The 14,678-nt window shown below is 47.3% G+C and overlaps 1 protein-coding gene across 1 annotated transcript in view; it reads right to left on the reverse strand.

Annotated features, from left to right (window-relative positions):
- The window catches only part of AGO2 (argonaute RISC catalytic component 2), a 53,225-nt gene extending 43,659 nt beyond the window's left edge, over nt 1–9,566 (reverse strand). The window contains exon 1 of the mRNA XM_084282147.1: nt 9,479–9,566. Coding sequence (XP_084138273.1) covers nt 9,479–9,509 — 31 coding nt within the window. The 5' untranslated portion in view covers nt 9,510–9,566. The remainder of the gene's footprint in view (nt 1–9,478) is intronic.
- Nucleotides 9,567–14,678: the final 5,112 nt, after the last annotated feature.

The raw sequence follows: 14,678 nt of genomic DNA on the forward strand, positions 1-14,678 counted from the left end.
CAGGAGCTGCGACAGCATTATCTTAATCATCACCTCCTGAAGGCCCCACACGAAGGTGGGACTGCCCCGAGATCTCCTGAGGTTTTCTGCTGATCCCTCCTCTGGAAAACAGCACTTTGTGGGGCTCAACGGGGCAAACAACCCGATAAGCATCTGGAAGGAATGGGAAGAGGTAAGGTGCAAAGGGTAGAAACCAATTCTTCCTACCCGTTTATGCAAATAAAGCACGTCCAGGGCTGCTTCGGGCAGCTCCTTTAACCACTTCTTGTCCTATCTATAGCAAGCAGGGCAAGTATTCAAGTGGGTGGAGGGCAAACAGATTGCTAGAGATCTCAGGAAAAAAAAAAAGAAGGGAGGAAGAGTGGAGAGGAGGCAAGCCTCCCAGTAATTCACCTCCTGTATTCTCCTCGAGTTTCCTAGCCAGGTATAATCCAGTTTTTAAATCATTATTGCCTGGAATGGCCCCTAAAACGCTCTCCAGTTTGGTCACTCGGGTCCCATCCAGTCTGCTCCTGAGCTCCTCTCCAGCACCTGCTCGTCCCAGGGCACCACGTCTCCATCTCCACTCGGACCCAAGCCGTGAAGAAACTTAAAACCACCACAGGCATGTTTTAAGGCCCTCGTACAACATCAGTGGGATCTTCAGGGCCACCACCAGGCCACGTTGCTTCTAATTTCGTAGTGCTGTCGCATGAAATCCAGTATTCAGGTAAAGAGTGGAACATCTCGGCTAAACAGCATCGCCTGCAAACCTGTAATCTCCTTACGTTCAGCAGACTTAATCTAAACGCGATTTTTATGCGATAATTGTCACTTACCACGAAAGAATTCGAGCTATGTTAATTCTCAAGCCCGCTGCTGTATGATTTTTGCCTGGAGTAAACACTTACAGATCCAGACCCATGGTTATCCTGGCTCCTTCCCTCCTGCTGCGTGTTATTAGAGGCATCGGTGCCCGCACGCACACGAGCACCACAGAGCCCAACAAGCTCTAAAGGCTCGGGCTTCTGCCCCTGGCATGTGTTTCTGGCGAGCTGTGCCTCGCCAGCTGGAGACTGGTGCCACGGAGGCCCCAAACCTCCGTCCCCAGTGTAATCCACATTGTGTGCAACTTAATGAAACACAGAAGTGATTTGTCCTCAGCTTATTAGAGAAACAGCCCGGGATGGACACATTTGCTCTGTCCTTTTGCGAGTACATTCACACCCACCCCACGCTTTGAATAGCAGTAGTTTTGCCTGAAGTCTACAAATCGGAATTTTGAGTTAGTCTCATGCCTAAAAATCTTTTTACTTCACAAAGCTCAGCTGTTAAGCTCTAACTCAGAAGCAGCCACACTTTGCTTGGAAAAGAAATCTTCGCCCAGACCCACACCAGATTAATTTTTTTAAAAAAAAAAAACAAAAAAACAACTCGTGTCTCGGTTTGGAAGTAGAAAATTCACAGCTGATTTATCATTTTTGGTAGTGAAAGCAGCTGCGGGAGCATCCCTACTAGGAGATCCAGCAGCATGCGATGCGGTTTGGAGAGATAGGGCTGTGGTTTTCGGCGCTGCTGGGACGAGTGGTAAAATACAGGTTTGTACGAACAGAATAATTGCGATATGACAGGAGTGTAGGCTTCCAGCAGGATGCCTCTGTGATATTCCCCCCCCACACACCCCGTTACAGCTTGCTTTCCTTCCACCTGCCTCCTGTAAGCAGCTCGGGTTCTCCGAGCAGTCAATATGAATTCAGGCTCGGCCGTGGCACCACGCCACCCCTGCCATGACAGCAAAAGCAGGGGAGGAGACCGTAAATAATGGCATTTTACTACAGGGAGATCAAATCCCCGCAGAAAAATTAAGTTATTCAGTTCTTCCTGCAGTGTCACTAGGAAAACCTTACTCAACGTCACACCCAGTCCTATAAATTTTCATCTGGGGGCCGTCCTTTTCTTCTAAGGGATTTATAAATGTAAAAAGAAGTGTAAAAGTGAAAACAGAAAAGGTGTAAATGCCAGCAGGAAGCCAATACCTCCACTGAAGTTTTACATGACTACAGATTTGCAAATCAGAAACACTTGGGGAAAAAAAAATACCACTACTGTACTCTAATCACACAACAAAATCCAAACAACCGAGCTCCAACTTCCTCGCCCCAGCGGGAACTCCTTTTGAAGGTTCCTCCTTCTGAGCGAAGCTCTCACTTTCTGAGGAACACACCCTGACTCAGCCTGAATCAGTGCAAATCGTTCCCGAGAGTGCCAGCACTACAGGATGAAGCAATCCCCCGAAAGAAACGCATTTGGTTCACCACGACATCCATTCCGTCCTGGCTTTCCTACCTGCATCTGAGCGTCTCCAAGTCTGTTTTTGTTTTGTTTGGGGTTTGGAGGGCTGGTGGGTTTGGGCTGATTTTTTTTTTTTTTTAACCTATGTCTCATAAATATTTCTAATGAGGAAGCTAGAAAGCCCGAAGAGCTGAAGGTGAGACATCCGATTGCTTGAGAAACCTCACATTTCACCAGCAGTTCAAAAAATAAATCACAAATCACACAAACAAGAGACCCCCCCGCTCAGATTTGTCCTCCACATAGGAGCAAACAAAGATTTCAGAAACGATTGAGGGCAGGAGAGGACAACCAGCAGAGAAAAATAAATATATTAAAAAAAAAAACAGCAAAAAAGGGGGCATTCACTGCAATCCCCCGGTCGTATGAAAGGACAATGAAATAAGTTCGTTATCAAAGGATAAGAGAAGCCAAGAACCAAGAAATATTTTGATAGGAGTTCACCCTCTGCATGAGCAGCCGCCTGTCCTTTAATAGCAACCGCTTGCTGAGCCAGTTTCAAAAAGTACACACCAAGGCCCCAGAAATAATTAAGTTTTAAAGCCTCGTTCATCTGCATGACAAGTTTAACTTCAAACAATTCCTAGATTGATCCAGCTAAGCCAGCGAAACCTCCCTTCTTGGGAATTCTTCTCCAATTGGCTTGTTTTAAATAAATCGAGATTGGCACATCCGCACGCTTCCTAGAGCTAAATTAAAATTCAGATTTCATTTTCTCGTGTTAATTAGAGGCGCAAAAAAAAAAAAAGCCCTGCTAGGACAGAAAGCTCTGCGGGGCCGAGCTGCCCGGGATCCCAAAGGCTGCGTTGTCGTGCACGTTCCTGGAGAGGAGCAGAGCAGGAAGAACTTCCCGGGGCAGGAGGTGGAGGCAACGAATGAGGGAGCTTTGGTTTCAGTTTGGATCAGCTTGCCCCGCAGTGCCTCGTGCAGCCTCCCACGCCAGTGTCAGCCCAACTGTTTCTTTCCCCAGCACTGTAGGATTAGTTTGGGGTGTAGGTAAACTTACTGGCTTGCACAGACAGCTTTTAGACCTGCTTTCAGCAGCGAGGAGCTTTGTTTCTCGGGAGGCTGTTTGGTGAAGGCTGCACGACGACTGAAAGCTGCAGCAGGGCCAAAACGCGGCCGAGAAGCGCTGGCAAAAACAGAAAAGGGGAAGCAAACGACAAGGGGAGAGAGAATGAAGTGCTCTCGCAGGCACTGTGGTTAAAAATCACTTTCACAACCCAAAAGCGACCAAGATTTGGCAGCCCTGTGGAAAGCTCAATGAGAACTGAATCCGAAAGACAGCACTAACGGCAGCAGAGAGAGAGAGAGGGGGAAAGCCAACTTAATGAGTGACTTAATTATGTCATTAGCACACCGAGCCGATGGGTTGCTTCTGCCTTGGCTGTGTCACTTTGTAAAGTCCCACAGTTTAAAAAAAAAAAGAGCACATGGTCACCAGCTAGCGCTTGACTTCTCGGCTGCAGGAATGCTGTGAGGGTATCTACAAGAAATGCTTTTCCTTAATGCAAGGAAAGAGAGAGACCACGCAAATTTGTCAAAATGCTCACAAGAGAATTTTATTCCGAGCCTCTGCTGAACCTCTAAGGCTCACTGAGTGCGCTGCGAGGCACCATCTACCGAAACAGCCCTGTGTGTACAAAAATAGGGGCATCAGCCCTGCCCCGGGGTCACAACAACACTTCCTGAACGCTTCTAAAAGGTCTTTTCAAGCTCTACTTCTTAGAAATGGCTACTAAAAAAATCATCACGCTAACGAATTACAGCTCTGGTGTAAGACCTGGGAAAGGCTGGACTTGTGTGACACTCCTGGGGACTGCACTACGCGGGTCTGTCTTTTACTTTCCCCATCTTGCGAGCATAAAGCTGCCAAGGAAACGTTTCAGCCCATCCCTGGGTACTAACATGAATGGGAAAAGAACAAAAAAACACCTTGCGTTAAGTTTAAAAGTGCAGCACTTTTTACGGACAGGCCATACTTTTCGTAGCAGCTGGCTGCTCTGCGTGGACATCAGAAAGGAAGCACGGCAGCAAGGGAAATTCACTCAGTGACACGCAGAGCAGGTCCCTGCCCACTGACACTACAGTTAAACGCACATCATATTTTCCATCAGCTGATTTCTTTCTTAACTTCCCAAAAGCAAGCTGCTCAGGGCTGACTCTTCTTAATCATCGCTGAAGGCAAGGATCAAATTTAAAAACGAGCAGCGTTTTCAGGTCATTTGAGCACTACAAATTCTGTAACTACAAACTAAGACCAAGCACCCCGCTAAAAGCTGCAGGAAGGCCGGCAAGAAGCCACGACACCCTTTGTGACGAGTCTGGCAAGTTTTGCAAAGCTATTTGTCGGCACATGCTTTGCTCACCCCGAGATGACTCTCGTTACGCATGCAAAGTTGCTAATTAGCACGAACCGCGGCCGGTTGCGACGCCAAGTTAACACGGAGACGTTTACTGCCCGATCCCCACAACTTTTGGGGGGCCAGAAGAACTCAGAAGGGATATTTTTGGGAACGGACACTCCCTGCTAGACTGCTCGATGAGGGTACTGAACCTCACATTTCTGCACGGCCAAGGAGAGAACCACCGCTGACAAACAACTTCCACTTTCCGCATCGTGAATCTTTTGTGTACCTTGGCTCGCTAAGGAAAAGGAGGTTTCCTTCACCGCTTGGCTTTGCACCTCATCACTGTCACATCTTTAAGATCCCTTACGATTACGCAGCAGGCTTGGCCAACATAGTAAGGAGTCGTCTTCTTTAGGAAAACACCCCAGCGTGGTGACACTGCTCCTGAAAAAACCTCACTGTGATTTGTGGGTACGGCTGACAAAAGGGATTTAAGCTGAAGGAAGAAATCTCACGCAAAAAAGGAGAGCTGAAGGTGCACGTTAAATTATTGCCTCTTTTATGTACGCTTACAATGGATTTCAACACAGCTCGCTGTCCAAACAAAGCCGAGGAAACCACACAACCCTGTGCCACCAGCTGAGCTGGCACATTCAGAGCAGGACCCAAAAAACCTTTCCAAAACGCAAAGAGCAGCAACAGGAGGTGCCAGGCGTTCTTGCTGCCCTCAGGGCATGTGCTGGGAGGATGCAGGTGGAGTTCAGATCCTCCAGGTGAAGATGCTGCCACTTCCAGCACCCAGTGTGGGGGGGAGCACACCCTTCCCTGCATGTTTTAGGACTAAAGAGAGAGAATGTGCAACCACGGCATGTTGTCAAGAAAATATCGGGAGGTTAAAAGCGAGTACACATGCATTGAAACTCAAGAAAGATTTTAAAAGTTTCAAAAGTCTATTAACAGCTTTTAAAGAGGGAACTTTCAGCCAAACAGCAACTGATAAAATAGCCTGAGTTTCACTGCTTTGCTACAGAGAACTCCCAAGTAGTTTCTAGCACAAGAAGCAGAGTCTGTGTTTCACATGGAAACCAAAACCCCCTTTACAAAGTCACTTTTTCAGACAACTGCTGCTTCGACAACAAATTAGGATGTCAGGTAGCAGACAAAATCAAACATCCTTGCAAAGACTCAGAAAGGCACCTGCAGCACGCAAAGGAGAGAAATTAGAAACAGAGAAATGCTCTGCAGTGGAAGTTACAGAAGTTTATGAAAGTTTTAACCACTTCTTCAAGCCAAATTGATAGAAAGACAGAGTTTTTATTGTGATGACCCTGCCCAAGGCAGAGGGGTTGATGATCATGGGGTACATGATCCTTGAGGGTCCCTTCCAGCCCCAAACATTCCCTTTTTATGCCACTTTTATGTTTCCATCCTGGAAAAGATATCCCGAGATGTAAGACTATCAAGCTTCTTGTGTTAAAGAAGCAAAGCAAAAATCCCACCCATACTTTCACATTTCTTACTTTTAAGTTTCTTGAAGGCAACAAAGTGTAGGGACTGAGAAATGCAGCAAATTAAACACTAAGTCAAGAAGTCAATACTTGGGGAAAAGGAAGAGGGATCCCAGCTTTGCTAAGCATGGAAGAAGTGATTTTGTGATATCCTGCTCTGGTACTAAAAGTATCTTCCCCCAGCGCAACAGCGTGTTTGAACAAAGTTTCCACGCTCAGCAGCAATTTTGTGAAATTAGTCAGATGCGGCCTTCCCAGCTTGCTTTCTACCATTTCCAGGAGAAAAAAAAAATAATAATAAAGAAAGAATGAAGATGAAAATAGCAAACCCCGGGCAAATGGAGCCAGCTCAAGGGGGCCAAGGTGACAGAACGGGGGTGGTGGCAGCCTGTTTTGGCAAGTGGAGCCGGAGCAGTGAAGCAGCTCGGATGTATCCACAGGCTGGAGAGGAGCAAAGGGCAGCAAGATCTAAGCGAGGAGGCGCATGAATGGAGCATTTACACGGCGTCGAGGATGTGCTGACAGCCACGCAGGGGCTGGAGCTCTCGTGCACTCACAGCAGCCGCGTCTCTGTGCGTGTTTGCAAACCACAGCCCGTGCTCATTCCTCTGAGGCGGATCTCAGCGCGCGCTCAGGTAGCAGCTGAGCATGTGGAAGGGAACTTTCACTGGCAGCAGCAGACCGCACGGCACACCTCGCGCAGGACGGCCAAGCATCCTGCTGACAGGCCCCGTTTCCACGCCTCTTCGCTGCTCTCTTCACAAATAAAGTGCTAGCTGAATGCCCTGCCTGCCAGCAGGAAGGTATTTGGGACTGCTGGAAGCCTGGCTGGGGAAGGACGCAGGGAACCTGATGGTGTGAAATGCTCACAGCTTGTACCCCAGGACGGACACTGCTGCTGCCCAGCTCTGAACAGGGGAAAGGGCTGAGCCTCCGAGACTTTTACTGAGCCCACAACTCAGTAAAAGTGCAGCATTTGTGGCATCAAAAGCCCAAGGCTCAGAAAGGGATCTTCTACTATGAGGAAAATATCCTTACACACCAAATCCAGTGCTGGGGAAAGACCACTCTGAGTGAAAGGGAGAGCAGGAGGATCAGAGAGCAAAGGAAGGAAGACAGAGGGACTTCCACCTTGTTGCATTAAGGGTTCAAGTAATTGGGAGTGATGCCCAATTCATCAGGAGGTATCTTCCCCAACATCCCCTCTCCCTTAAACAAATCTATTTTTTATCTTTAGGTGGAGATTGACTGACACGCATACCCTTGGTTGGTGTGAAATGTTCTCACTTTGCTTTTAAAGGTATAGACTGGAAAAACTTAAAGCACAAGCTCAGCGACGCACGGTTACACCTTGGATATACGTAGCTTTTAGGCTGGAGGTGTGTTTCGGTATTATTATGCTATGATAATGGGCAAAGTTCACCAAAAGGGCAGCATTTTCTCAAAAACCATGGCAGGCCGTTGGCCCAGGCTAGCAAACAGGCAGCTTATGGGTTCTGATGTACCTTCGAGGTCCCATCTTATCACCGAGCCTGGCCGCTGTGCCTGCACTCCGCTCCACCCTCCACAGTCAGCACACCAACTTCCCATCAAACCCCCCAATATTTAGGGTTAGGGAACTTTTAGGGAGTGCAGCTACAAAAGGCTTCCACCCTGGAGCCTTCCTCAGTGCTGTGTCTTTTCTTTAAGATGTGAGTATCAGCTTAATTTCTAAGTCACCTCCAGCAATTATCCCCCACACTAGTAGTAAAACTACTCTCACTCCACACACTGGCAGTATTTTCAATAATTTGGCTCTCCCAATTTTGAACAAGATGTATTGACAGGAGGCAAGCAGCCTTAGCAACAACAGCACAGCCTGAGCTCCACGAATACCTGTATGCCAACCGTGGAAACAAGAGAACCTGACGCTGGAAACAAAGGAAATGATTAAATCAACGTTTCCTCACAGTTATTGGAACGAAAGCGTGCGAGAGGCAAAGCCTTGAACCCCACTCAGCTGCAGAGCCCCATCTTCCCAGGGCTTCTAGTAAAGGCCTTCAGCACCGGAGGGAGAAAAGCGAGAAGTACAGCTCCCCTGCTTTTCCTAGCACAGCAGCAATCCTCCTCCTGGCTGCCCTTCTTGATTCCTGGCCCCTCAAGGGGAAAGCAAAGAAAAAAAAGAAGGCAGCAGCCAGCCGTGGGTGCCGGGATGGGAATGGTTCGTGGGAAGCAGGAGCCACCTCAGCTACAGGTCCCGTACCTCGCCGCGCTGCTCCTCGCTAAGGAATTCAGGAATAAGGGCGAGAGATTTTATGCAAAACTGTCAGGAACAGTAAATTAAAGTACAGGAAGTTCGACTTGTTCTGAAACTTTTCTAGGAAAAAGAAAAAAAAAAAAAAAAACACCACGCAGCTATGAGGCACCAGCCGTCCAAACACTCCAGTTCCTACATGAAAATAGAAACTGCCTCACAGAAACAGCCCAGAATCAGAAAAAGCATCGTCCTGTAGTAACAATACACACTTATATGATATTAATATATTTCTCTTAAATAATATCGGGGGTCCTTGAGGGAGCTGGCAACCTTTCTTTTGCCCACGTTCATCTTCCAGCTCTCGGCACTCGTTACACGACGGAGCCTGAGGACACCTAAGGAAGCCGATAACCTCTTCCAGCCCTACCTGATGCCTGGGTAGGGTCTGGGCAGCTTTTCCCAACACCTAAAACCCCCAAAAACGAGGCAGGGCCCGTGACAAGCGGGCTCCCCCCGACCTCCTTCAGCCCCGGGGCAGGCCAGGAGGATGCGGCCCGCTGCCGGGAGCGGGGAGGGAAGGAAATGGAGACCCCAGAGCTGCCAGCAGGAGGCTGAGCTGGCAGCACAGCCGGCCTGGAGGGGGGAAAGAAGGCGAAAAGGAGCTCACCCAGCCCGGGGAACGACCCCGACACGGAGCCGGGGGGCTCCCCGCTGCCCCCTCGCCTCACGACCGCCGTGAGGGGAGGGCGGGGGGGACCGAGCCGCCCCTCCCGGGGCCTCAGGACAGCACCGAGGCTTTGCCCCTTCCTTCCCCACGGCCTCAGAGGCTCCAACAGGGCCTAAAAGCTCCAAAACGGCCCCGTCTGGGGGTAAAATACGAAGGGGGGGAGCGCCTTAGGGCGCCTCAGGGCTCCTCGTGCGCCGGCGGTCGCCTCCCCTCAGCCGTCCCCTCCTTTCCCCCCTTCGTCCCCGTCCCTCAGGCACGCAGCGAGCCCGAGCTGAAAGCCCCAGAAAGCCCCCGAGAGTGGAGGCGAAAGCGGTCGGAGCCTCACCGGGTCCGGCGGAGGTGGCTCCCGGGTACATGTCTCCGTGTGAGGCGGCTGCGAGGGGAGGGAAAGGGAGGGAAAGGGAGCAGCCCGAGCCGCGCTTAACGCTGGAGGAGAAGGAGGGGGGGGGGGGGGGGGAAGGGAGGAGGAAAAGAAAAAGGGAAAAAAAAAAAAAAAAAAAAGGAGGAGGGCCCGCGTTAAAACCAGGTTACTCGGCGGCCCTGAGGAGCGGGGAGAAGGGAGGAGCTGTGGGGTCACGGGGAAGGGGCGCCCCGCCTGCTGCCCGCCTCCCTCCCTCAGCCCCCGCGGCGAGCGGGAAGCGGGGCGGGCGCCGCCTGAGGGGCCCCGCTGCCCCGGCTGTGGGGCCGGCTGCGTGCTGCCAATGGCAGCCGCTTCCCCTCCTCCTCATCTTCTTCCTCCTCCTCTTCCTCTCCCCTGACCGATTTCTTCCTCAGCCATGCCGCCGGGCTTTGCTCTTCGCCTGCCGGTGTGGCCGAGCAGGCGCGGAGCGTTTGGGGGAGAAGCGTTTCTAAGGGTCGCAGCCAGCCGCTGAGGCGAAACAAAAGGGTGTTTTGCCTCAGCTTCTGTTTTAGGCAGGTGTGGTGTCGGCAGTTGTGCTGAAATAAAAGTGTAGGGTGGCTGCTAGAGGGTTTTGGAAAATGCAAAGTGCTTCAGGCTCCCTCTCTGCTGTGGAAACCTTAGATCACCTCATTTCCCTCACACCTCTGTGCCACATCCACTTTTTGTCCCGTCCAGGAATCCCGGTTGTGTTGTGGTACCTCCCTGTCTTACACAAAGATAATTCCTGGCCATCCATACGTGAGGTTTGGTACAGGAGGATGCAAAGTAGCAATTGCCATAACGTTGAAGAGGCATAATGTTGGTCAGCGTGATGCACTGAGGCCGGGAGATGGTCTGTGGTGACTCCTGGAGGAGTTTTCAGGACTAATTGGTAATTACCTCATTGGTTCTTCACTTCAGGAGGAGAAAATAGGAAAAAAAAAATAATAAAAAACAAACCTGCTAAGGAGACTGAGTTAAAGCATGAGCTCACTTCCACCAGAAAACATTAATTACATTACATCAGCTATGATCCATACTTTCCTCCAGTGGCGTCATTTAGATGAGGGTGACTTTTTTTTAAAAAAAAAATCATCCCAGAACAGTCAAGCCCCTTCAAAGTCAACTAAATTCCTTCAGTTAATTGTACGTGCTAGGGGACACGGTGAATATGCTGCTTGGTTATTCAAACCATTTAATATCCTCCTTCATCAGTTTGTATATGAAGTGATAATAGAAGCATTTAGCTATTCCAAATTGACATCAGCTAGATATTTACTCTCCCCTTTGGGTCAGGGGTTGCTGTTAACTGCTCATCTGTCACTGCAAGTGTACTGTTCCTGAAAGCCTTGTCACCACTAGTTTCCACTGGAGTGATCTTGGATTTGTCTGCATTCCAGGCTCCTCATGTTACTGGAAAGTTAAGGTTTACCGGCAATTATGAACAAATAAAGGACAAAACGATGGGTCAAGTTCATTTCTAGAGAAAAGCCAAGTGGCTGGAGCACAAGTATAAAGAGAGACTTTGAAGATGGTCTGCCAAGGCAGCTGGCAAAGGGGTTGCTGCTGTCCCCTATGTAAAGAGTTCTTTAACATTTTTGCACAAACACCCATAATTTCTTGGTTTATGCTAAATAAGGTTAGTCGAGGCTGAAAAGAGGAAACAAAATCCCCCCAAACCAGACTCAGAAGAGAGTTATCTGAGGCAACCTTGGCCTTTCTGCTGTATCAGACAGTACTAAATGCTGAGGTGACAGTGGGAAATCATGCAGTCCCTATAGCAGCATCTGAGTTTTTGATACTATATTTAAATCAATCTCTCCAATCTGATTAGGAGGATAACTCCCGCTAACATTATGCATACCCGTGTGCCTGTTAGACCTCCTGCATTTAAGTACAAGAGAACATAAAAATCCACAGATAGGTTTCTAGAAAAGCCCGTTGAAAGTGGTGATCATGGAGAAGTTGGCATCCAGTACCCACCACCTCATCTCACCCAGCTAAGTCTAGATTTCCTGCCTCACACCAGCACCAGCTGGATGATGTAGCTACATGCCTGTCTTGGCACCTACCTTTTCCTACTCAGGTTTAAAAATTAGACATGAAAGAGCTGGGGGAAAAATGTAGTAGGGCTACCATCATATGAGCAGTTTGTTTACTGTTCTAGCAAGAGAAATAACACGGCTTATGTTTGCTACACAGGGAATACAAGATGAAAATAATCCATCACAAGTAATGAAGGCATTTCAAAATCTGTGACTTTTAATCCCTGGCACCTGATGTGATGTGGTAGTTAGCATACATCACTAATAGCATGTCAAGCATTTTAATACCGGGTCCATTACTACTCAAAAAAATTATCAAAGCTTATATACTTCAGTCAAAAATTATAACAAATATTTCAGTCATAAGACTGCACTTAAAGGTATTTTGTGAGAAACAGCTCTCATTTTATACAAATTCTAGCACACAACACACAGATTTTAGGTTAAGAGGGCTATATGTGAGGTTAAGAGGATTTGGGAAACAGGACCTTGGAGCCCCCCACTGCAGGATGTGGTATTTCTTATGGTATTTCCACCTGAAGGAAGAGCTCCTCATGTTGGTAGGCGTGTGGAATGAGTTCAATCCAGACTTCCAGGAAAAGAACCACCTCTGTGATGGACAAAAAACAAACAGACACACAAACACCGATAATCCCATCTCACCTTTCCACGTCGTTCTGCTTGTGAAATACCCGACTGAAAACAACAGTCATTGCTGAAAGGATGTGCCGACATGCAACTTCGTCTGATACCTCACCCAGCTGCCAAAAGTAAAAATAAATAAAAAATACAGAGTTCGTTTTGGTACTCTGCAATTCGTTGGAAATTAACAAGCCACCAAGGACCAGAAGATAGCTGACATTTAGGGGAGGTTGCACAAGACAGTAAAGACATACCCAGTGCTACTTGTGGGTTCTGAAGAACACTGCAATCGATTTCAGACATTCTCTGGAAAATATAGATCCGGAGAACAGCAATGAGTATCTGGAACAGGCTAGAGTGCAGTATACTTGTATTGATTTCGAGCTGGTTTCTGTGGGTTTTGAACTTCATAAGCAAAAGGGCTTATCTCTGTGTATACATGACTGCGGGCTTGCACAATCAGTTAAATAGTAAATCAGTTAAATAGCTTTATTTAAACAGGTTTTTTTTTTTTTTTCATGTAGAAGTCCTGGTGTTCCTGCAGGCTGTTCTCATGCTACTGTACACTCTCTACAAGATTTCTGGGTTACTGGGGAGAGTTACGGCTCTGGTCTTCCCCTGTTCTTGTAGTAATGGCATACACAGGTCATTTGCATTACTTCTCATGTTTCTGTCACTGCCAAATGATGTTTTGGGGCACACTGAAACCTAATGATGTGTTACTGAGCAATTTCATCCCCATTCCCCAAAAAAACAAAACCAAAAACCAACCCCCTCACTGTTTACACACAAAACCCCCTCTATTTTTGAAAAGATTTGGGGTAAGATTGGTTTGAAAGCTCTATAAAAGCATTCTTTTCAACATGCTCTTAATAAACTAATATTAACAATTACAAAGTATTATTAAGAATTGCTGAAATGCTCAAAATCGTGTTTTTTTTATTGAAAAAATTGACTGGCAGATACCAGTTATGATAGATACCCTATCATAACTGCTAGATTTCAAGTCAAAATTTCCTAGAACTGGTATTTCCCAAAGAAGGAATTACTGGTTTGAGGAAAACCGTGCATTTTCTAATATTTTTGAAGTAAGGTGGTGTTTATGAATGGCTTTTAAGAATCATTTATATAAACAGAAGTAATTGGGGGTAAATATTCTATATACAGATAAGCTAGTGGCAGAATATACAGCTTTTCTTTTGTTGAGAGAACATATTTTCATCTCACTAAGCACAACCCTTCTCTTTTTAAACTAAATTAATTAAAAAAACAGTTTATAATGCCTGATAGTCATTTATAATAATGATCCAATGGCAAAAAATGTTATTCAGAGAAGAAAGATGTAAATTTGATTCTTGACTGTAAGGGAATTCAAGCTTACAATATTCCAGCTCTCAACTGGCCGGACTTTTAAGCTGTTATTCTGGAGTGTGCACACTAGATTTCTTACATACTCTATGTCCTTTTCATAATAATATATATATTTTGCTTTACATGATAAAAGTATAAAGCAAGATCAGAAAAAAAAAAAGTGAAGGACCCAAGCAGGACTTACTTTTGTAGGTGATCAGTGCAAACACTACAGCAATTAAAAACTATCAAAAAGATGCAGCACCACCTATTGGGGATGTGCTGTGTGCTGATTGTCACCACTGCAAGTAGCAGCAGAGTTTTTTCTTTGTTGTGAGCCCAAAGGAGCAGCCTGTCCAGGCAGGTTTCTGAGCTGGACTTCCCACTATAGTCACGGACTCAGACCTGGAAATATTTCTGGGGTTTGAACGCAGTTATGAGAAAGGGTGAAACAAAGAAAAAAAATCTGCTAAGGAACAAGTTGTTTCCAAAAAGAGGGTAGGAAAAGCAGATACTGTACTGATACTATTAATGAACAAAGCTGGAGAAGACAATTTAATGGTGAATAGTTGCTTTCTCAAATCCACCTCTGCCCCAAAAATAAAAAAAATAAAAAAGGCCTGGCCTCAGTGTCACTATAGCCTAGTAGGTACAGCTATAAAATCAAAATCATACCATACAGAGAAAAAGCTGGGACCACCACTGGAAAACAGTTGCGGGGGGGATAACTGCCCTGGGTAACAGCACCCAGATGTGCCTCAACCAGCACAGGGCACCCTGATTAACCACCAGCTCCTTCCCTCTCTCAGGAGCAGAAAGCCTTCAGCCCTTTGGGTAAAGGCGTTGAGCCCCCAATCCTGGTTTGTCAGATCTGTGCAACTCGTGTGAGAGCTTGCTGTGTGAAATGGAACTTGATAGCAGATGTCGCCTGCTGTGAGGTTTGAATGTGGGATAATGGCAAAGGCCTTGAAAGAAGAGGCCCCCACATCATCAGTAACTTCAGAGAATCACAGAGTGGTTTGGGTTGGAAAGGACCTTAAAGCCCATCTAGCTCCAACCCCCTGCCATGGGCAGGGACACCTCCCAGCAGCCCAGGTTGCCCAAAGCCC

Source organism: Netta rufina (assembly GCF_964035555.1).
Source record: "Netta rufina genome assembly, chromosome: 2".
Taxonomy (NCBI): domain Eukaryota; kingdom Metazoa; phylum Chordata; class Aves; order Anseriformes; family Anatidae; genus Netta; species Netta rufina.